Source organism: Heteronotia binoei, chromosome 11, assembly GCF_032191835.1.
Source record: "Heteronotia binoei isolate CCM8104 ecotype False Entrance Well chromosome 11, APGP_CSIRO_Hbin_v1, whole genome shotgun sequence".
Lineage (NCBI taxonomy): Eukaryota > Metazoa > Chordata > Lepidosauria > Squamata > Gekkonidae > Heteronotia > Heteronotia binoei.
The window spans coordinates 58886893-58909158 of record NC_083233.1 but is presented as its reverse complement, the minus strand read 5'-3'; the positions used below and the strand labels follow the sequence as shown (position 1 = coordinate 58909158).

The window sequence follows — 22266 nt, the reverse complement described above, 5'->3', positions numbered from 1 at the left end:
AATGTGAAATGGGAGTCTCTCCCCCCGCCCCGGCAAGTCAATCCCCCTTCTTTCTCATTCCCCCAAGCCAAAATCTTCATCTTTCCCTTTCTTCCCTCTTTCCCCTACCTTTGAGCCTGGCAGCAATGGCATTGCCTGGGAGCTGCTTCAGCTGGAACAGCTCCTGGTGGTGGCCAAGTCCAAAGCAGCTTCTGGTGTCTGCCATGGCCAGATCGGAAGTCTCTCCCTCTGTTCTCTGCTGTTGCAGCTGCTAGCTACCTGGAATCTCTGCCAGGCCCTAAGTCTCTCCCAATGTTCTCCACCATTGCAGCTACTCTGCCTTGAGTCTCTGCTGGTGTCCTGTACCACTTCAGCTGGGCCCAGAGACTCTTCTGGTGTTCCTTGCTTCTGCAGCTGGACCTGGAGTGGTTCCCAGTGTTGCTTGCTGCTGTGGTTGGGCCCGGAGCCTCTCCCAGAATACCCTGCTGCTATGACTGGGCCCAGAGTGGCTCCCAATGTTCGCCGCCCCTGCAGCTGAGCCTAGATCAGTTTTGGATAATGTTGATTTTAAAGTCTATAATTACTGTATTGTATATTTTATGAATATTGTTAGCCGCCCTGAGCCTGCTTAGGCGGGGAGGGCGGGATATAAATAAAATTTTATTATTATTATTATTATTATAATACAGGAGCAGCAGCAGCCCAGCCCTCAATGGTAAGGTGTATTGTCTGCACATGTGCAGACATCACTTTTTATTGGGGGGAGGGAAATTTAAACTTTCCAGTGCATTTTCTTAAGTTTTCAGATTTTTCTGCAAACCTAGGGGATCACCCAAGAGTGTAGAAAAATCTCTTTACCCTCCATGTGCCCTCTATCTGTGGAAATAAGTATCCGCACATAGGGGGCACAGTTGAGAATTAGACATATAGATACAGAGACCAATCCAAAAAGGCTCTTCTTCCTTGCTGAATGGTGATGGTGAGAAAACTGACCTGGTCCTGTGTGATGAACTAGCAGTGTTCACAGTCCCAAGTTTTTTTAATGCTGTTCTTTTCCATTTTTGAACTTCCCAGGAAATCTTGGGGAATTTAGGAAATATTAGGATGCAATCCTTGGCACATTTACTAGAGAGTAAGCCCCATTGAGCTTAATAGGACTTCTGAATATACATTTTTAGGATTGCATTAGATGTTACCCCCACCCCCGGCTATATTGATCGGGTCAGTGCCCTAGTACGTGTTGGTGACAGGATACCTACTAGCTTCATAGGTGCCTGCCTGGATGGGGCTGTTTTATTTTAAAAACTATTGATATTGATAAAAGTTTGAGAAATGAGTATTTGTTTGTAAGTTGACATAAATGTATGTTTATTTGTAGGAATTATTTTGAGGAAAACCCTTTGTGCACCCAGAATAAATGGATAAAATGGAGAGGGAAGGATGATGTTGTAAGGCACTTTGAGTCCCTTTGGGATGAAAGGTGGGGTATTATGTATCCAAAACAATAGTGGAAACAGTTGTCCTAATGGGATAACATGTGCATTCCTTATTTGGCAGCTGTAAAGGGAATTAGGTACTCTGATTATATGAATTGAGAAAAATGGATTGTTGTCTCAGAAGACTGGTTTATTGTGGCAGGATCTTCTCTGAACTTGTAATAGTGTGTAATGGTGAACATGTGTGATTCTTCCCCTAATCGGCTCCTTGGTGTTTCATAAAGAGGTTTTGCTTGGCTTGTCTAGTTGAGCAGAGAAAAGGGCTGAAGTATTTTTAGTATTTCGTGCACGCACAGGTGTGGAGATGGTTGCAAATTCAACTTAAGTGATATTTTTTGTAGAAAAAGAAAAAAGTACAGAGATTTACTGGATTTAAAGACTATATACTTATTTGACCTGTTGCTTCATAACCCATAGGATCCCAGTGCTCCCATCTGAAACACTGATACTCTATTAAACAGGTTTTTATTTTCTTTTTCTTTCAGTGAACATTTATCCTGCGCCTTCACATTCTTCCTTCATGGGGAAAGCAATGTATGTACAAGTGTGGAGATTGCCCAGCACCAGCCAATCTATCGTGTCAGTGAGGAATATCTCCACATGGCTCAGTCCTCCCCTACACCATTCCAAGGTAAGTGTGTGTGCTTCCAATGTGGTGTTCTCTGGAACATTCCTGCTTTAAAAATCTTGAAAAAAATAGAGGTTTATAGCCCTATGAATTTGTTGAAATGGAAATAAGCCTCACTGGGCATAGAACAGACCAGTCTGCAGTAGGCAAAGCCTACTAATTATTTGACTTTCCAGAGCATCAGTCACTACCTCTGCAAGTTGCTCAGAATTTACCTTGTAGTCTTGGAAGATAATTCTCTAATGGTAGCAAAATATTTCTATCAGACCAGATGGATAATCGTCTCATAAAATAATATAGGACTAGCAGCCCACTGGTGCAGTATTGGGATCAGGGTGCTGCGGGACTTACTATAGTTCTGCAGAGCCTGCAAAATAGAGCTGATCCACCAGACCTTCGGTTGAGGTGGTAGGTGTCCAAATTACATCAGCCTCCCCTGCTCCATCCTGTTCCACCTTGCCCCACTTACTCTTGCCCCACTTACAGTTTGCACTAATTTAAACTGTGCTGCAGAAAGTGGCCATTTACCCTCCCTGATATTCTGGTCCATCTTGGGCACTCACGTAGGAGTTCCTGTCAAATTGAAATGGCCATCTTGTGGACTCTATTATTTGGGGGTTTGTTGGTTTTAACTGAATATGTCGTGATGTTTTAGTTGTATTCAGTTTTGTTGTAACCTGATCCCACTTGTGGGGGAGGATGGGATAAAAATATGATAAAAGAAATAAATGTAAACCTTTTAGAGAGAGAAAGTTTTAGAACAATTGACAGCAAACAGTTATTTAACCCCAATAAATATGAATCTCAGAGCTGAGGAGGCTTTGTAGATGTTAACTGAAATTCAAGAGAAAGGAGGGGAAATGCTGTAGGATGATTAAAGGTGGTAAAAGTGTGATTGTTGTGGAAGTGGACAAAGCAAGAAATGAGAGATGTTTCCAGCTAACATACATTTAGTATAATTTGCATGTCAGTTGGCAACACTAAGGTGCCAAGCTTTAGCTGGAGGGCACATCATCCTTACTCTGTCATTTTTGTACTCCAGAGTTATTCCTCAGACTTGAAACCCACAACTCTGCTATCTAAAAGCATCAGACTAGATTTAAAAGATGATATTTGGGTGGGCTGGCAGATTGATTATACATAATTAATTTGACTGCTTAATATTTGCCATCACATTTCCAAGCCTGTCTGCATTACTTAAGCCTAGGCATCAAGCTGCCAGGAGTACCTCAGAGGTAGAGGGGTTCATTGGTTGAGGAATCAACTTTAAATTGAACTGTGACAAGTGTTAAAACAATTTCTTAGAATAAAAACACATTACTTGATTCACATTCTGAATTGGGGAAAATGTACTGTGAAATATTCTTTACATCTTTCAATGACCTATGAATAGGGAAGAATATGTTTATTAGGACAAATTTTTGACTTAATGAGGAAGAAGTTGGAATGACAGCCAAGGGACTTTTAGAACCTGCACACTGAACAGTCTGTTTTGTTTTATCAGTGCTGATAAGCCCTTATGGTTTAAGTGGTACTTTGACGGGCCAAGCATACAAGATGTCTGATCCAGCAACCCGCAAACTAATTGAGGAGTGGCAATATTTTTACCCAATGGTGCTGAAGAAGAAAGAGAGCTTGAAAGAGGAAGAACTTGGATACGATGATGATTTTGCTGTGGCAGTTGAAGTCATAGTTGGTGAGTGACAATATTTTGTTTGAAGAACTTCTCCTTCCCACTTCAGTTAAAATTAAAAGGCGTAGACCAAACAAACCAACAATAGCAGCTTGGGGGATCTGTTTACTACAGAATTCCAAGATACAACTTATTTTAAGATTTGGTGTTTCCATTGTCTCACAGGTTATCATAATCTCAAGCTGTTTGTGCTCTCTGTTAGTTATAAAAATAATCTTAGTTATAAAAATATATTTTATAGCTTTATTAGTTATAAAAATATATCATAATCTCAAGCTGTTTGTGCTCTCTATTAGTTATAAAAATGACATTTTTGATATATTTTAATGTTAAAATATCAGGTATCTTTTTATGTTAAAATAGTTTTAAAAGCTGGCATATTGATGCAGAAGTGATGTCGGCATTGTTGCTAAATGAAAAGTGTTTTTTTAAATACTAAAATTACTGTTGTCCTTTCTTTTCCCCTTGCTTAACAGGTGGTGTACGAATGGTGTATCCTTCAGCTTTTGTTCTTGTCTCCCATAATGACATTCCTGTGTCTCAGAGCACTTCTACACCTGGAGGCCATAGCAGTGTGGCACAACAGGGAGCAGCAAACACGAAAGATCCCAGTGGTTGTGGAATGTTACTCACACCACCCACCTCACCAGAGCAGACTGTAATAGGTAAGCTTAAAGGGCTTCTTAGACCCACCTTCTGTGAATGGCTAGTTACTTGCATCTGGTTGGTAAAGCTTTGTATGTTACTTAATTGTCGTCTTCTCTTTCTTTGTGACCACTGGATTGTTTGAATGACAGAGTATGGTCCAAGCTTGAAGAAGGGGCTGCAAACCAAAAATGGCAAAACAAGCAAAGAAAAGGGCTTTGTTACCCCCACTTCCTTGTTTTGTATGAATTTGGTGATGACCCATGTTCTAACACACAGGTGTATCATTATTACATATAGTTGTCTCAGGATAAAACCCCCCTGAAAACTGTTGATATGCAGTGATTATGAATTAATCTATAAAATCAGAGCTCCAGGTTTCAGGAAGCAGGAGGTTCAGTCAGAGCAATTAAAAACATTTCTTTCAGGTGTAGTGAGATTTCAATCAAATGTGCTGGGTTGTTTTCAGCTGGTGTGAACTGGTGTATTGCTTTGAAATCAGTGGAACTTTACAGTGCATTTTAAATTAGTATATTTCCAATACTGTGGAGAGATATTGGATTTTTTTTGGTAAAGACTGCTAATTTCCAGGGAGATAATCCAGTTCTAATGTTTGTCATCCACTATAGGCAGTTTATGCTGTTTTGGGGTACAGCAAATGATAGTAGTCATTACTCTTCTATCTGAAAGAGGACTACAGTTAAATGAGGAGAACTGAATAATGAAAAAAAATGTGGGGAATTAATATATATTAAGGAAACATGAAACATAAATGACATGTAGAAAATCATTGGAATTAATCAAAGGATTTTCTGAAAACAATGTTACTTTTGTTGCTGCTGTTGTTGGTTCAATGATTGGTTTGTTCTTTTTCACTTGCTTTTTTGTGTTTTTTTAAAATGTTATTTTGTAATATTTTAGCAATGAAATTTGGGGGAGGGGAGTGGAATTTGCATAGTAATTTGTAGTGCTGTGCTCCAGACAAATACATCGCCCTGTAACATTGGAAGTTAGGAAAAGCTTTCATCAGTTAGCAACATCCCTCTGAATTCCAGAGAATTTTTAAAAGCTAAAGAGATTGCCTTACTATGGTACCAGTGCCTTTTTTAGAGGACTGCTCTGGCTGTGTTTCTTTGATTCAAAGAGTGTGGCTCTTTAGAAAGAAATATTCAATTTGCTCCATCAGTTTATTTGGCATTTACAGTTGAGAGAATTTGTATAGATTATGTTTCTATATGTGCATATCTGATACTTATCAGTAGTAATTTGGACACGGTGAAATGTAACAGCAACTTTGAAGGAACTATTGAAAAGAAGGAAACTGTCAAAGTAGGTGGCTGACTTCCTTCTCACAGTTCACTTGACCCTATAAATAGCAGCACAGCAGTGCAGTGTAGTGAATAATGGCAGTAAACAAAACAAACTTGAAGCATGTGAATTAAACAAATGTGAAGATTTTTTTTTAAAAAAATGTAATTCATTGGTGCTTTAAGCACCCCTCCGTTCTCGTGCAAGATAGCTTTCCTTTGTGTCTTTATTTTCCCCACTTGCAGTGCCATTAAGACTTCTTTGCTTTTCTCAAACTGATATGAAATGTAGAGATCGTGCACACTCAGAACATACAGTCTGCTTTTAATACTCTGCAGTGTATTTGTCCATGCTCCCATGTCCAGGAGTTTTGATTTTGATTGCTCATAATTCAGTGAAGTGCTCCAGCTGTAATTGCAATCTTAAAATTTGGATACTGATGAATTATTGTTGAAGCCATCTGTGTTTCAGTAAACATTATTGTGAAATCCATTACAAGGAGCTGATGGCAGTGGTAGGATCAAAGTATAAGCAGTTGAATGCTAAAGGTGCTGTGAGTACAATATCATAAAAGATCAGCACTAGGAAAATCCCAGAGATGAGATTTTGCATTTCTACTAGGGTTGCCAATCCACAGTTGGGCAAACAGGAAACCACAGTGTAACGATTGGTAAGGCAAAAATAGGAAAACACTGTAATTTACAAAGCAAGAATAAATGCAACCACTCTTATTATACTTTCAGTTCATTGGAACATCACAAACACAACTTTCAACCAAAATACAGTGGCTCTTCACTGAGCTCAACATACATAGTCGTTCCAGATCAATATGCAATGCTATACAGGTGCAATATCTTGCTGTCTAAAATTGTCCTGTTTCTTGGTAGACGCAAGTGTACCAGTTATTCAAGTGTAGTGAGGGTAGCAGTCCTCAATCCCACAGGTACGGCAACACGGGGCCAAGGTTCCTTCCGTTTTTCATATGCCACTTCCACTGGCTGCCTGTATTTTTTTCTGGAACCCGTGCTTGGGCAGCAGCTCTCACATGTCTCATCTGCATGCTTGGTTCTCCATGGAGAACACTTCAGGATCATCAGAAAGTGGAGCAGGGGGAGGGAAATGTCTGCTGGGCACTCCATTATTCCCTATGGAGATCGATTCCCATAGGGTATAATGGAGAATTAATCTGTAAGTATATGAGCCTCTGGGGGGCGCTGTTTTTTTGAAGTAAAAGCACTAAATTTTCAGCATTGCATGCAGTGCCTCTCCTCAAAAGACCCCCCAAGTTTCAAAAATGTTGGACTAGGGGGTCCAGTTCTGTGAGCCCCAAAAGAAGGTGCCCCTATCATTTCCAGTGGAGGGAAGACATTTAAAAGGAGTGCTGTCCCTTTAAATGTGATACCCAGAACTCCCTTTGGAGCTCAATCGTGCGTGTCACATCCTTGCTCCACCTCCAAAGTCTCTTGGCTCTACCCCCTCCTGTGGGCAAATGTAATTGTAATGTTGGGACCCAGGAGTTTGACATATTTTTCTTGCCCTGCAAAAGCATCATGGTAGGGTTATTCCTTCTGCACAATAACTTAGGTAGCATGTCAGCCATTATATAAAGATCTGAAATGTTTATTTTTGATTGGAGCTGCAAGTTTTTGAAGGGCGTTTTGTGCTGAGTGTAGTAAGCTAGTGGTGAAGGCAGGATGCTGCTTCAGCATCTGGTTGGCAAGCAATCAAAATCACAAAAACTGTAGCAAAAAACCAAAAACCAACCTATAAAACCTTCCTATAGTTGCAGAAGACATGCTATCAACAAGTTGATTTCCCTGCTCTGATGCAGTGTTGCTTTGGCTGCTTTCAGTGTTTTATTCATAAGGGTCTCCCCCCGCCCATGCCAGACATAAGGACAAGGAGTTCTGTAAACATCTTTGACCTTGTTTGAGGATTTGCACTATTACCTCTTTTTCCAGCTCAAGCACAGAGCATGTAGTAGGCAGCTGGGAGACTAAGAAAACTAAAAGCTCCCTCTGCTGTCCAAGTTGGATTTGCAATCAGTTAGAGCATGTCTTTATAACAGAGAGAACGGGAAATGCGGTTCATGGTGCTTATGACATAGTTTGCTGCCACTGATTGAGAAAAATGTGCTCACATGGTTGTGGAGAACATCGAAAGAATGCTTTTTTAACTCCCTGGCAACTCTACAATAATGTTTAGAAATGTCTTGCACACTGCGCTGGAACAGATTCCAGTAGGCAGCTAACCATAAACATGAGGCTTAAAGCACTTCCCAACTGAACTTCCTCTTCTGTATTGCAATTCAGGAAGGGGAGGGGGGAGGAATGAATCTTAGGTGTAAAGAAGTATTGCACTATGGTGTGCTTGTACGTCATTTTTACATAACCAGTTTTAAAATGGCTTGGTTCTCTGATAAACGTGGTGATACAAAAGTTTCTTTAGATACAACTTCCCAAAATATGCATTTTTTATTTCTGTAAAATTACAAGTAGCAAAGGTTATGCATAGTTCTTCTCACAATTATTTCAGCATCTGCAAAGTGAATGGATTATACTGTGTTGGCTACAAGCAACCAATTCGAGGTCTGGGAAGGCCTAAGTGTGCATGTGAGGTTATCAGGTTTCTAAAAAAGCACCTTTTCAGGAAAATAACTCTTGCCCTTTTGGCAGTTTTTTTTTACAGTGTTGCTATTTGACTTGCAGGAGAAAGTGGTGGCATTCCAAGCATGGTCAGTCACCCAGCAGCACCAGATGGGGTGGTCACTGTGCAGAGTCCAAAGAAATCAGGGAAGATTCCTCCAAAATTCCAGAATCGCATGGTCCACAGAGTTTGGAAGGAATGCATCCTCAACAGGCCACCATCCAAGTAAGAGACCAGTTGCTTCCTCTGCTAGAATTGGATATCTGTGCAGATTCTTAAATACAACCAGATATTTCACATATAGCATTTACTTCACTTGCATTTTCATTAGTATTCAGTGTGAAATGCTGTAAGAGGTTTGCTTGATTAAACCAGAGGCCTGTTTAATCAGTCACCCTGTTTGCCCCAGTGTTCAGTCTTATCCTTGGAAATCCACAAGCAAAGTAAGAAGGCAATAGTCATCTCATGCTGTTTCCCTTCAGCAACCTGTATTCAGTGGCGCACTGTCTCTAAATGTGGAGATTCCTTGTAGCCACAGAAGCATTGACAGTTTTTGACACTATGAAGATTAGCAGCTGTTTCATTAACAAAGTTAAAGTCAACAACCAGTTAAGCCTGTGCAAGTTGACCTTGGTTGACATATGGCAGCAGGGGTTATGTGGGAGTAGCTCTTGCTGGGAAGTGCTTGTTGTTGTATCATATGCTCCATCTGTTTAGTATCTTTTACTCAGGAAAGAAACCAACACTTGCTCAATTTTATCAGTAACATAATAAGCAAATAGCAAAATAAATTTATTCCTGTCTTATACTTTTAGTGTCAGAGTGTCTTACAGTGTTTTAAGCTTTCCTCTTGTCTTCTTCTTCTGAACTTGTTCTGTTTAAAGGCAAATTATTTTAAATGATGGAACGAGTTTGTTACAAATATCCTCTGTCTCTGTCCATTATCCCTTGAACATCCATGCCGTCTTGCACAACTCTGAACAACAGCCAATCTTCTTCATGGTCTCTGTGCAGTCCCACACATGGGTTATCTGTCTGGATCGAACCCGATCTCGGAGAATTCAAAGCAATCTTAAGCGTTAATTTTGACGCACACTCCCTCTTGTTCTGGGGAGGCGGCATCCACCGCGCATGTCTAGAATGGGAGAGAGGCGCTCCACCCACCCAGTTTCTTCTTTACCGCCGTCCGTAATACACCTATCTCGCTGCGTCTCTGTCTTTTCTCTGCAGTCTTCACCTCGCTACTTGCGTCTTCATCTTTCTTCATTTCAAATTTACATCTCACCTCTCCGGTATCGTAAAAAAACAAACATACCCCCCCACTTTTATCTATCCTTCCTTATCTTTCTCTTTCCCCTCTCCCTCCCCCCCTCTTCCCGGGCGGATGGAAGGGAAGGACAACAAAATCACTTTTAAAAAGTGCACTCAGTGTGGGGCTAAGATTCTATGGACGGACACTCCTTGTGTCTTTTCTGTTTGGGGGAGACCCATAGAACCGACACCTGCCTCCACTGTAGTCAGTTTGGGAAGCAGGCTAAAATGAATCGCGCGGCTAGACTCAAAAGCCACCTTCTGGAGTCATCTCTATGACCTGCGATGTCTCAAGCCTCGGGATCTCAAATTTTGCCATCATCCCTAACCATGCAAAGGGAAATGGCTTGACCGGCAGCTTCTGTGGCATCGGCTCCCAGCAAGCATAAGTTCGGAAAGCACTCCTAGAAGTCTGACAATTCCAAAAAGAAACATCATATGGAATCGACTTCCACAAAACCATCAGATTCAACAACCCATCGATCGAAGTCGAAGACAGATCATCGATCTTTGGCTCCTAGGTCTCCCACTATGACCTCGACATCGCACCCGACTGCTCCCACTGCAACTTAGATGTCAACGGTGCCGACTCCACCTGAACATACTGATATGAGGCTCGAAGAGATCATCCATATTCTTTCAAGGTCACCTTCGATCCACAAATCCTTACCGGAAAAGATCCTTGACACCGAATCGCCTGAATCACCGCGTCTTCGAAGTCAACGATCTAACCTTCTCGAACCCCATTCTTTTCGAGAGGTCTCTTTACCTCGTAAGCAGCAGACAGCCTCCCCAGTGTCTCCTCATCAAAGGGAACCATCGACTCCGAGGGAGCCATCCACTTGAGTCCTACCAGCACGATCCCCACGTCACCGTCGGGAATGCTACTATTACTTCACCCCATCGCATTCCAGATCACCATCCCCCCGTCGGTACCGATGGTACTATAGGTCACCATCTTCGGAGTCACATCGGTACCGTGAGGAACCACTTCACCCTCGGTACCATGAGGAATCATTCCACCCTTTGTACCGTGAGATGGATTATCAGTACAGGGAACATCAACTTCGTGAAGACTCCTACCGTCTTCGGTACCGTGAGGAGGTCTCCTGTACTAGATCCTTCGGAAGCCCTCACCGGCCAAGGCATTATGCCTTAGTATCTAAGCCATTATCACCAGCCAGGTCCACTTCAGTCTGCTCAATATCTTCCAAACAACAACCTGAACAGCCTTCCTTGACAACTAAGTCTGTGATACCTACCAAGCCTACTTATTCAGCTCCCACCGATGTTTCCATTGATGCTCCTGAAGACTCTGAAGCCGAGCACTCAGACTCTTCCCAATCAATGACTTCTGCACCTCATTCTCCAGCCTTGGATATTACCAAACCAGCCGACCTTTCACCATCAGAGGTATCCAAGGCTTACCTGGACTTACTTTCTAACATGGCTGCCACCCTAAATATCAAACTCACCACTGACCTACCCAGAGTGTCAGATGTAGTTCATGACTTGGTGCATGCAGACTTGTCGGCGGGCTCTTTTCTCCCTATGCTTCCGGTTCATCTAGAAGCTTTAAAAGAGGCATGGGACAAACCAGCATCAGTCCCACCTACATCTAAGAGGATTGAGTCTCTCTATAAAATTCATGCACCAGATTCAAAATTTCTGTTCAACCATCCGGCGCCCAACTCTATGATCGTTCACTCATCATCGAAGTCTAAGCAGACGCGCCACCCGGTTCCACCTGAAAAAGAGGGGAAAAAATTGGATACTTTAGAGAGAAAGATCTATTCTCTTTCCACTGCTACTTCAAAAATTCACAACTATCTGGCATATTTTTCGGCATACACATTTAATTTGACCTCCCAACTTAATACTTTAGTTCCGTCCTTATCAGACTCGGCACAGAAACAGGCATTGCACATCCTTCAGGAGCTCTCTCGCGTCAGTAAGCAGCAAATTAATTCAGTGCGTCATACAGTGGCGTGTTCATCTACAATCATGGCCATGTCCATTGCCCTACGCTGCCATGCCTGGCTCCGTTCTTCTACTTTACAGCCTGACATCAAGTTCAAAATCGAAGACCTACCTTTTGATGGTCAAGGACTCTTCAACACCACTACAGATGACATTTTAACCATAGTCAATGACAACAGGAAAAGGGCTAAGAGGTTGGGAGTTAACCAGCAACAGTCTCAGCCAAATCAACAGAGATTTTGGAAACACTCATATTATAAGTGCCCCGCTCACCTAAACAATCCAATTTCTGGAAACGCAGGGCACCTCCAGCCAAACAGCCATTCCATCAAAAGGCCCGTCCACAAACCACAAAGAAGACGGCCCCAGCGTCGAAACAGTCTCTTTGACTCTCTCATACCGCATCTCTGCCCACCACAACATTTTACAGACATCACCAGGCATCTTGCTGACATCACCAGACTTAGTCCCTTTTACCCCATGTGGGAATCAATAACATCAGATTCCTGGGTCCTGGCGATCATCCACAGGGGCTACATCATAGAGTTCAATTCGCCCCCGAAGCTCCACAGATTCATAACTACCCCTCCCTCCCTTCCTCTCCAAAAAGAAATCACCACCTTGCTGGACAAGGCGGCTATAGAACCAGTTCCATTGCAGTTCCATCACACAGGGTTCTACTCCCGGTACTTTCTGGTCCCAAAGAGGGACGGGGGTCAACGTCCTATACTAGACCTGCGCAAACTCAATCAGCACATTCGTTACAAGAAATTCTGCATGATTACCCTGCAATCCATTCTACCACTAATTCTAGAGCAGGTCTGGATGGCATCAATAGATCTTCAAGATGCTTATTTCCACCTCTCCATCAATCATCATCACAGAAGATTTCTCAGGTTTGTCGTTGGGGATCAACATTAACAGTTTCGTTCCCGTCCGTTTGGTCTTTTGACAGCACCGAGGGTCTTCACAAAAAGTATGGCGGTGGTGGCAGCCTAGCTCCGACAACAGAAGATCTCTGTCTACCCATACATAGACGATTGGCTTGTTGTGGCTCAGTCCAAGGAGCAACTCCAAACGGACGTCTCTACCATCCTGGCTCTCCTAGCCTCGTTAGGTCTTCAGGTCAATCTAGCAAAATCCAACCTGACCCCTACTCAGAACGTTCAGTTCATAGGAGCACGCCTTTTGACTCGAACACACAGAGCTTACCTTCTGATGGACAGAGTGCACCATGTTCAATCCCTTGCCAGTACCATCATTATGCACCGTACTCAAACAGCCTTCATCTTCCGACGTATGCTGGGTCTCATGGCAGCAACCACTTCCGTTCTGTGCTTTGCAAGGCTCCACATGCGCCCTCTTCCACTGTGGTTTGTCCGGACATTTCACCCACAGCGACAACACCAAATGACCCTACTTACTGTTCCATCGTACATCCTACCATCTCTACAATGGTGGACACTGGAATGCCATCTCTTGACTGGAATGTTGTTTATACGGCCGACCCCGTCTGCCATTGTCATGTCCGACTCTTCGAAGTGGGGATGGGGAGCCCACTTGTGAACGTTGACAGTTCAGGGTTAATGGACAGCTTACGAAAGATCCCTCCACATCAACTGCCTAGAACTCTTGGCAGTTCACAGAGCTCTGAGATCTTTTCTACCATCTCTTCACGGCCAACACATTCAGATCACTTCAGACAATATTGCCACTGTCTTCTACATCAATAGCCAAGGGGGCACTGCTTCCATCTGCCTCTGCAAGTGAGTCATGTCCCTATGGCATTGGAGCATTGCGCACGACGTATTTCTGACAGCTGTGCACCTACCTGGAGTTCAGAATGTGAAGGCGGATGCACTAAGCCGACACCTAGTCAACGATCACAAATGGACCCTCAATCGCCAATACCTTCAGTCAGTCTTCAGAATTTTTGGAGTCCCAGAGATAAATGTCTTTGCCTCACCGCACAACACCCAGTGTCCGCGCTTCTACACTCGAGGTCCGAGAGATGCATTCCTCCACCGGTGGTCGGGACCTCTGCATTATTTATTTCCACCGATTCCTCTCATCACAAGGTCACTCCAGAAAATCAAACTAGATCAGACCAATTGTATCTTGATCACTCCATGGTGGCCTCGTCAACCCTGGTTCACCACTCTTTTTCTCCTGTCGGACAACACATTCCTCCAATTTCCCAGAGTACACGATTTACTTTACCAACAAGAAGGCAAGGTCCTACACCACGACCCTGATCTTCTAAAACTGACTGCCTGGAAGATCAGTTTTTGAATTTTCCTCAGGAGGTTTGCCATGTCATGCTTAATGCCAGAAAACCCTCCACTAGGAAATCGTACTCTCTGAAATGGAAACGTTTTTCGGCCTATGCTTCCAATCATAATTCCCATCCTGAACTTTCCACTATAGCTCAGATTTTAACATATACGTTGTCTCTTTCTAAGGCAGGACTAATTTATTCTTCTTTAAAGGTGCATCTAGCAGCCATCTCAGCCTTTCATCCTCGCATTGAGGGATGCACTGTTTTCTCCCACTCTGCAACTAAAGCCTTTATGAAGGGAATCCTGTGCATCCAACCTCCAATTTGTCAGCTACAGCTCTCGTCCTGAGTCAACTCTTAAAACCACCTTTCAAGCCTATGGCATCTATCCCTCTGCACCTTCTGTCATGGATGACGGCATTGCTGGTGGCACTTACATCGGGTAGAAGGGTCAGTGACATTTGTGCTTTCAGGGCAGATCCTCCATACACTATCTTCCATCATGATAGAGTAATATTACGCCCTGACCCATCGTTTCTATCTAATGTCGTTTCACCGTTTCATTTAGGAAAACCTTCTACTCTGCCTTCATTTTTTCAACATCCTAGTGATGAAGGTCAACGGGCCCTTCACAATTTGGATGTGCATAGGGCTCTTGCCTTTTACATTGAAAGGACACGTTCTTTCTGCACTGACACTAGACTTTTTGTAGCCTATGAAACCCACAACCAGGGTCGCAAAATCTCAACCCAAAGATTTTCCAAATGGGTAGTTACGGCCATTTCCTTATGCTACAGACTGGCTAAGCAACCTGTACCAGAACGTTTACAAGCTCATTCCACTCGAGCTGTGTCCACGTTATCAGCCTTCTGCAAGGGCATCCCGATGGAAGACATCTGCGCTGCTGCGGTTTGGTCTTCTCCATCTACGTTTGCCACACACTACGCCTTAGACGTCAGTGCTCAGCGTGACGTGTCCTTTGGACAGGCTGTATTACGTTCCATTTTTGATTGACGTCCCCAGTCTTCTATTCTGTAAGTACATTCCTTATTTTCTCATATGCTTACTTAACCTCTGTCTTCTTATTACAGATCCAGCACCCGCCTCTGGGCAAAATAGCTTGCCAGTCACCCACGTGTGGGACTGCACAGAGACCACGAAGAAGATGGACAGGTTTCTTACCTGTAACTGATGATCTTCGAGTGGCCATTTGTGCAGTCACACACGCCCGCCCAGCCTTCCCCACTGCTGGATTGTTTTAATTTCTCTACTTACTAGATTTCTCTATACAGCGGCTAGAAGAAACTGGGTGGGTGGAGCGCCTCTCTCCCGTTCTAGGCATGCGCGGTGGATGCCTCCTCTCCAGAACGAGAGGGAGTGCACGCTAAAATTAACGCTTAAGATTGCTTTGAAATCTCCGAGGTCGGATTCAATCCAGATGGATAACCCATGTATGTAACTGCACAGATGACCACTCGAAGATCATCAGTTACAGGTAAGAAACCTGTCCATGCCTACTCTGATACTTAATGAATCGGACTGGGTGACTGGGTTGCTTCAGAGATCAGGAATTAGTTTTTTCCTACTCCTTGGCTCCTAGAAATCCTTTAGCAACTTTTGTAAATATTTTTTACGCTCTGCTCTTCATCTAGGTTAGGAAAAAATCCCTAAAGTTCATGTAAACAAACAGTATTTTGATTGAAAATAATTAATTGGTATCCACTTTTATCTTTTCTCGTTCGCATAAACAATCATACATGAAGGACTGCTGGTGTGCTGAAACAACTGTGTATTTCTCTCCCCCCACCCCTTTTCAGGAGGAATCAGATCACTGCTACAATTGTGGAGGAAGAAGCCCCGAACAACAGTGTGTCTTGGGATTTTGTTGATCCAGTCCAAAGAGTCTGCTGTTCTTGTTCCAGGTATGTACAAAAAAGGAATACTGTCAGCATCATTGCATTGCCAGGGCATAGGTGCCATCCAGAATGCCACCATGGGTGGAATTCTGAGAATACCGGTATTTTGCATAGTTTCTGTACAGCAAAAGTGGGTGTGCTGCAGTTAAACTAGTCATAAAGTGTGTTATAAAAGTCTACATCCAGAACTGTCATAATTTCTCAGATTTTGAAGATCTTTGTGGTCTCTGTGCTTCACACTCATGGGGATAGAGCGCCTGCACCGATCCCCGAACCAGTACCTAAAAAGCCCAGGATTTTTTTGCACTCTGCACCAACGGGCATGCGCAGGCGTCCCAGTGCGCATGCTCGCTGGCGCCAGCACGAGGATCCCGCCAGTTCCTTTCTGACCGCTGTGCTGAGAGGATCTCCTTTCGTGTCCCCGGTCGGTAAAGTAATCTTACGATTGCTTTTTCTTGTTCTATATAGCCCGTTTGTTATTTTCTTAGTTGTTAGTGTTGTTAAAAAAAAAATTGTTGGACTTGCCCTTCAGGGCCCAGTTTCCCCCCGTTTTTTCCCCTCAGAGACTTTCCTGGGTGGGTTTTTTCCTTGGCATCTATGGAAAGATGTTGGGGGTTTTTTTAAGAGGTGCCGCTCCTGTGGAAAGAAGATTGCACCCCCCCCCCCGCCCGACGGCCATTCCCTCTGTCTTCTTTGTTTGGGCGAGGGACATCGTGTGGATTCTTGCTTGCACTGCCTGAGTTTTTCCAAGCAAACTCGCAAGAATCGAGCGGCGAGGCTTTCGGCTGCATTGGTAGAGTCGGCACTTTGTCCTCAAAAGATGGCATCGGGCCCGTCGGTACCGATGGCACAGGCCGCGGCCCTGACAGTCAAATCGGCTGATACATCACCAATCAGGACCGAGATGCCAGTCGAGCGCGGGCATTCCACAAAGAGACCTTCTGAAGGGTCAGTGGACACCCCAGCTAAAAAGCGTCGGGATGATTTGGGGACCCGATCATCTGCACTGAAGAAGGTGAAATCTAAGGAGAAGCGGAAGAAGAGATCGTCCTGCACTCCTTCCCCTTCTCATGATGCTTCAACATTGACCGCTGCACTGAGGAAGATCTTGGCGTCCCTACATTGTAGCCCTTCAGCGTCAAGAAGTAGTGCTTCGCAGCAGTTGCGTCTATCGGCATCGGAGCAAGAGATCGACCTCACTCAGCGCTCCCATTCTTCGGGTTCGAGGCGTCGCAGTGAGAGTGACTCTTGTCTCGAAGGTGGAGGTGTCGGCACCGATGGAGCTGTTGGCACCGCTGGGTCAGGCAAGAGGTCAGAGAGAGCTGAAACTGACTACCGTAGCTCGGCGCTTTCCACCGCTTCCACCGTGGGAGCAGCGCCAGTGTCCTCCCTATGCCTATCCATACCCACCGTACCAGTGGTACCCCCCTTGGGAGTTTGCAGACTGGGACCAGCAATCTGAGGCATCCCATATGTTGAGGCTTTCCCAGCACTCTAGGCGGCACCCCTCGGCATCGATGTCTGTCCCGCCCAAAAGACGCGGTGTGGTGGTGGAGGAAGTCCAGCGTAGGTCATCGGTGTCGATCCGGTCACCCGTCAGAGAGTCAACGCCGGTGCTCTCGGAACATTCTTTGAGGAGAGAGTCTTCATTGTTGGACTCCGAGGTCGGTACCGACGATCCAGACAGGGCTTTGGAACCTTCGCCAGTGTCTCATACTGCTGAGGATCTTCCCATTTCACCATCGGAGGATCTAAAGTCATATGGGGACCTGGTGAAGAGGATGGCACTCTCCCTCTCTCTCCCGGTGACACAACTGCAACCCGTTGTAGATGACACCGTATTCGACATCATGCAGCAGGATACGTCTACAGCGGTTGCCCTGCCTGTAACAGTTGGTGAAGGAGCCCTGGGTGAAGCCTACTTCTACACCTGTGTCATCCAGCAGGTTGGACCACATGTACCGCGTCCAAGAGGCCGGTGCGGAATTTCTCTTCACACATCCAAAGCCCAATTCAGTGGTCATATCCTCCTTGTCAAAGGCCCACAGGACGCACTCCTCTCCACCAGACAAGGAGGGAAAGAAGTTGGACAATGTCGGGAGGAAGTTTTACTCTGCTGGGGCACTGGAAGTAAAGGTATCTAACTATGCTGCGTGCATGGCTAGATACCAATACTCAGTGTGGGAAAAACTTACGCCCCTCTTGTCTTCCCTGAGTGAGAAGAAGAGGTCTGCTGCAAAGAAGTTGCAGAAGGAAGGCTTTGCTGTAGCCAAACAACAACTGGCTGCAGCAAAGCATATGGTGGACATCTCAGCAAGAACCATCACTTCTGCTGTCTGCCTCCACTGCCACTCCTGGCTCAGGTCAACGGTCCTCCAGCAAGACACCAGGGCCTTCGTTGAAGATCTGCCCTTCAAGGGTGAAGGCCTCTTCAGCTCGACCACCGACAATGCTCTTCAAGAAATGGATAAGAGCATAAAGACCTCCAGGAACCTGAGTGTCCCGGCGTCTTCCAGAGCTGCTAAACCATAACAGTGGCACAAACCCTGGGCCAAGAAACAATCCAAAAGTTTTCCCCGGAACAGCAATAGAGACCTCGCTCTGCCCAACCTGAGAGTAGGTCCCCATACAGGGGGAACAATAGAAACCGCTACGCTTCTGCACAGACCAAGGGTGCTCGCCCTCAAAAGCAGGGCCTTTGACTTTCTGGTAGCACGCGTCACCGTCCCCACTTCTTCTTCGTCTATCCGCCTCCACCCATTCCTGTTGGCCTGGGAGTCCATCTCTACGGACAGGTGGGCACTTCCCATCGTCGCAGAAAGCTACAAAATAGATTTTGCTCAGATTCCGAACCAATCTGTGGTAATCACCACACCCCCTTCCCCACCTCTGCTGGCAGAGGTGAGCAACCTCCTAAAGAAACACGCCATAGAATGGGTCCCAGTGGAGGCCAGGACAGGAGGCTTCTACTCTCGTTACTTCCTGGTTCCCAAGCGGGACGGGGGTTTGAGACCAATCATGGACCTTCGGAATCTGAACAAGTTTATTCTGTATCAGAAGTTCAGAATGTCCACTCTGCAAATAATTCTGCCCCTCATCAACCAAGGGGACTGGATGGCAATGCTGGACCTCAAGGATGCCTACTTCCACATCCATCCTGCGTTCAGACGTTTCTTTTGGTTTGCAGTAGGTTCTCAACATTTCCAGTTCAAGGCCCTTCCGTTTGGCCTGTCCACTGCACCTCGGGTGTTCACGAAGATGATGAGCATTGTGGCTGCCTACCTCCGGCTTCAAGGGATAGTCGTCTTTCCATACATCGACGATTGGCTCCTTGTGGCGGAGTCGAAGGAAAGTTTGTCAAACCATATTGCCACCACTCTTCGTCTTCTTCACACCTTGGGTCTGCAGGTCAATTTGGAGAAATCACACTTTACTCCATCACGGACAGTTCAGTTCATAGGGGCTTTGCTGGATACGAACCTTCATCGCACTTTCCTGCCTCAGCAGAGAGCGATGGACATTATCAACCTTGTCGAACTTCTGCAGAGTTGAAAGTGGGGCACAGCGCAGCAGCTGCAGCGGATGTTGGGGCTGATGGTGGCGACTACAAGCGTACTGATCTTCGCAAAGCTGAGGATGAGAGGCCTACAACTTTGGTTTCTTGTCAGTTTCGACCGTTAAGGGACTCACCTCGAAAGAGGTTTGTAATTCCACCTGTGACACTTCAAATACTGCAGTGGTGGAAATCAAATCATTTGTCAGGGAGCTCCCTTCCACCTGCCTGTACCAACAGTGACGATCACAACAGATGCGTCTTTATGGGGTTGGGGGGCCCACATGGACACTCTGTGTGTGGGGGGCCCTTGGCCTTTGAAATTGACTCATTGCCATATAAATTACCTGGAACTGCTGGCAGTTCATTTTGCTCTTCGATCCTTCCGCCCCATGGTGGCGGGGAAGATTGTTGCTCTGCTTATGGACAATACCACTGCCCTGTGTTACATCAACAGACAGGGTGGGACAGTTTCTCGATGGCTCTGTATGCTGGCACTGGAACTGTGGTCAGAGTGCCTGGACCACGACATCTTTGTGAAGGCTGCACATCTTTCAGGGGTGCTCAGTCTGCAAGCAGACTCCCTCAGCAGGGGTGCGGCTTCCCCGCACGAGTGGGAGATACAGTGGCGCTTCCTTCAACCCGTGTTTCAGCTCTGGGGGATTCCTCAGGTGGACGTCTTTGCCACAGCCAAGAACCGGAAGTGTCCTCTGTTCTGCTCCAGAGGGGGCTTGGATCCAGAGTCGTTGGAGACGGTCTGCTGTTCCCGTGGGAAGGTCGGTTCCTATATCTGTTCCCACCTCTGCCACTATTGACAAGGGTGGTCAACAAGATCACAAGAGAGAGACCATGCTCATCCTGGTGACTCCGTGGTGGCCTCGGCAGAACTAGTTCCTGATCTTGCTCCAACTGGCGAGGGGGGTCTTCTACCAGTTTCCGGCGGAACCGGATCTTCTGTCAGCTCAGGACAGTCACATATTCCATCACAACGTTCCCCACCTGAAGCTGACAGCGTGGTTCATCGACCCTGTGAGTTCTCTAGCAGAGTCCAACATGTTTTCCTGAATAGCAGGAAGCTGTCTATCCGCGCTTCTTATGATAGGAAGTGGTGGAAGTTTCTTCAGTTTTCAGTTGATCCTACAGTTTCTCCCCAGAGGGTGGGGCTGCCGGTTATTTTTGAGTTTTTGTTGTCTCTGGTGGATGCTGGCCTTGTTTTTCTCTCCATTAAAGTTTATCTGGCGGCAATATCTGCATTCCATGAACCAGTAGAGGGGCATTCAGTTTCAGCACACCCTCATTCTAAGAGATTTTTGAAGGGTTTGCTTAGGCATCATCCTCCTTCGAGATCACCCCCACAGTTGTGGGTTTGACTCTAGTGTTGGAGAGGCTGACTCGGCATCCTTTTGAGCCGATGGCCACATGCTTGTTACAGTTTCTATCTTGGAAGACTGCCTTTTTGGTAGCCATCATATCAGCACGCCGTGCAGGGGAGCTCACGGCTATGCGTTGTGACTACCCATATTTAGCTTTTCAGGAGTCTGGAGTGTCCTTAGCTCCTGATATTTCCTTTCTCCCCAAGGTGGTTTCTCAGTTCCACCTTAACTTAGAAGTTTGGTTGCCCATGTTTTATCCTACACCTTCCTCAGATGAGGAACGTAGGTTGCATGCTTTAGGTGTTAAGCGTGCCTTATTGTTTTATTTGAGTCGCTCCAAGAGTTTTCGTAAGGACCAGCATCTTTTTGTTTCGTATGCTGCTCCTAAGTTAGGTTCCAGAATCTCGTCTCAGCGGCTTTCAAAATGGCTCACTGAGACTATTAAACTGTGTTATTTGTTGGGTAAGAAGCTGTTACCTGGGCCTATTCGCGGACATTCTACAAGAGCGATGGTGACGTCAGTGGCGTTCCTGAAAGGCGTTTCCTGGTCGGACATTTGCAAGGCTGCACCTGGTCCTCTCCGCATGCCTTTATGAAGCACTATGCTCTGGACGTGCATGCTCAACAGAGAACTCGTCTGGGAGCTGCGGTGCTGCAAGCTGTTTCTTCTGGTTGACCGTCTTCCCGCCTCCAGGTATGTCTTGCTTGAGTGTGAAGCACAGAGACCACGAAGAAGATAGACAGGTTGCTTACCTGTAACTGTAGATCTTCGAGTGGTCATCTGTGCATTCACACTAACCGCCCTCCTTCCCCACTGCTGACAGTCTCCCTCCAGTAGGGGCTTCCAGCAGTTAGGAAGGAACTGGTGGGATCCTCGCGCTGGCGCCGGCGAGCATGCGCACTGGGACGCTCGTGCATGCCCGTTGGTGCCGAGTGCGAAAAAATCCCAGGCTTTTTAGGTACCGATTCGGGGATCGGCACAGGCGCTCTATCCCCATGAGTGTGAATGCACAGATGACCACTCGAAATTCTACAGTTACAGGTAAGCAACCTGTCTTTTTATTGTTGTTATTTTATTTACACCTTTCTGCTCTTACAAGGGCCACCAAGGTGGCTGACAATTTGAAGCATACAAGATAAAATTATATTATAAAACCATTTATCAACCCTGCTCCCAAGCAAATAGTTAAAATACATACAAAACCTAAAGAGAGATTGTTGCAGGAATGCAAAACAAAACAAAAATGTTGTCAGAGCATCTTCAGCTCCTGCTTTTCTGACTGCTGATACCAGACCAATTGAAAGCCTGTGCTTATTGGAAGAATAGAATAGCACCAGTCCATATGAATCACTGGGCATACTTGTTTTAAATTCAGGTCTTCCAGACTTCCAGCCTTTGGACATAATGCGGGGATAGGGCCTATATAAATAGGGTGCAATGCACATAGGTCCAGTTTGTT

At 45.4% G+C, this 22266-nt stretch overlaps 1 protein-coding gene across 2 annotated transcripts in view; it reads left to right on the top strand.

Moving 5' to 3' along the window:
* The window catches only part of MED13L (mediator complex subunit 13L), a 287857-nt gene that overhangs the window by 196837 nt on the left and 68754 nt on the right, over positions 1-22266 (top strand). The window contains exons 5-9 of one of the 2 annotated variants that reach the window (XM_060250117.1): positions 1961-2106; positions 3608-3799; positions 4273-4461; positions 8458-8620; positions 15785-15886. In XM_060250117.1, the coding sequence (XP_060106100.1) occupies positions 1961-2106; positions 3608-3799; positions 4273-4461; positions 8458-8620; positions 15785-15886 (792 nt within the window). Of the gene's footprint in view, positions 1-1960; positions 2107-3607; positions 3800-4272; positions 4462-8457; positions 8621-15781; positions 15887-22266 lie in introns of both variants that reach the window. The other variant, XM_060250116.1, reaches the window with a different exon arrangement.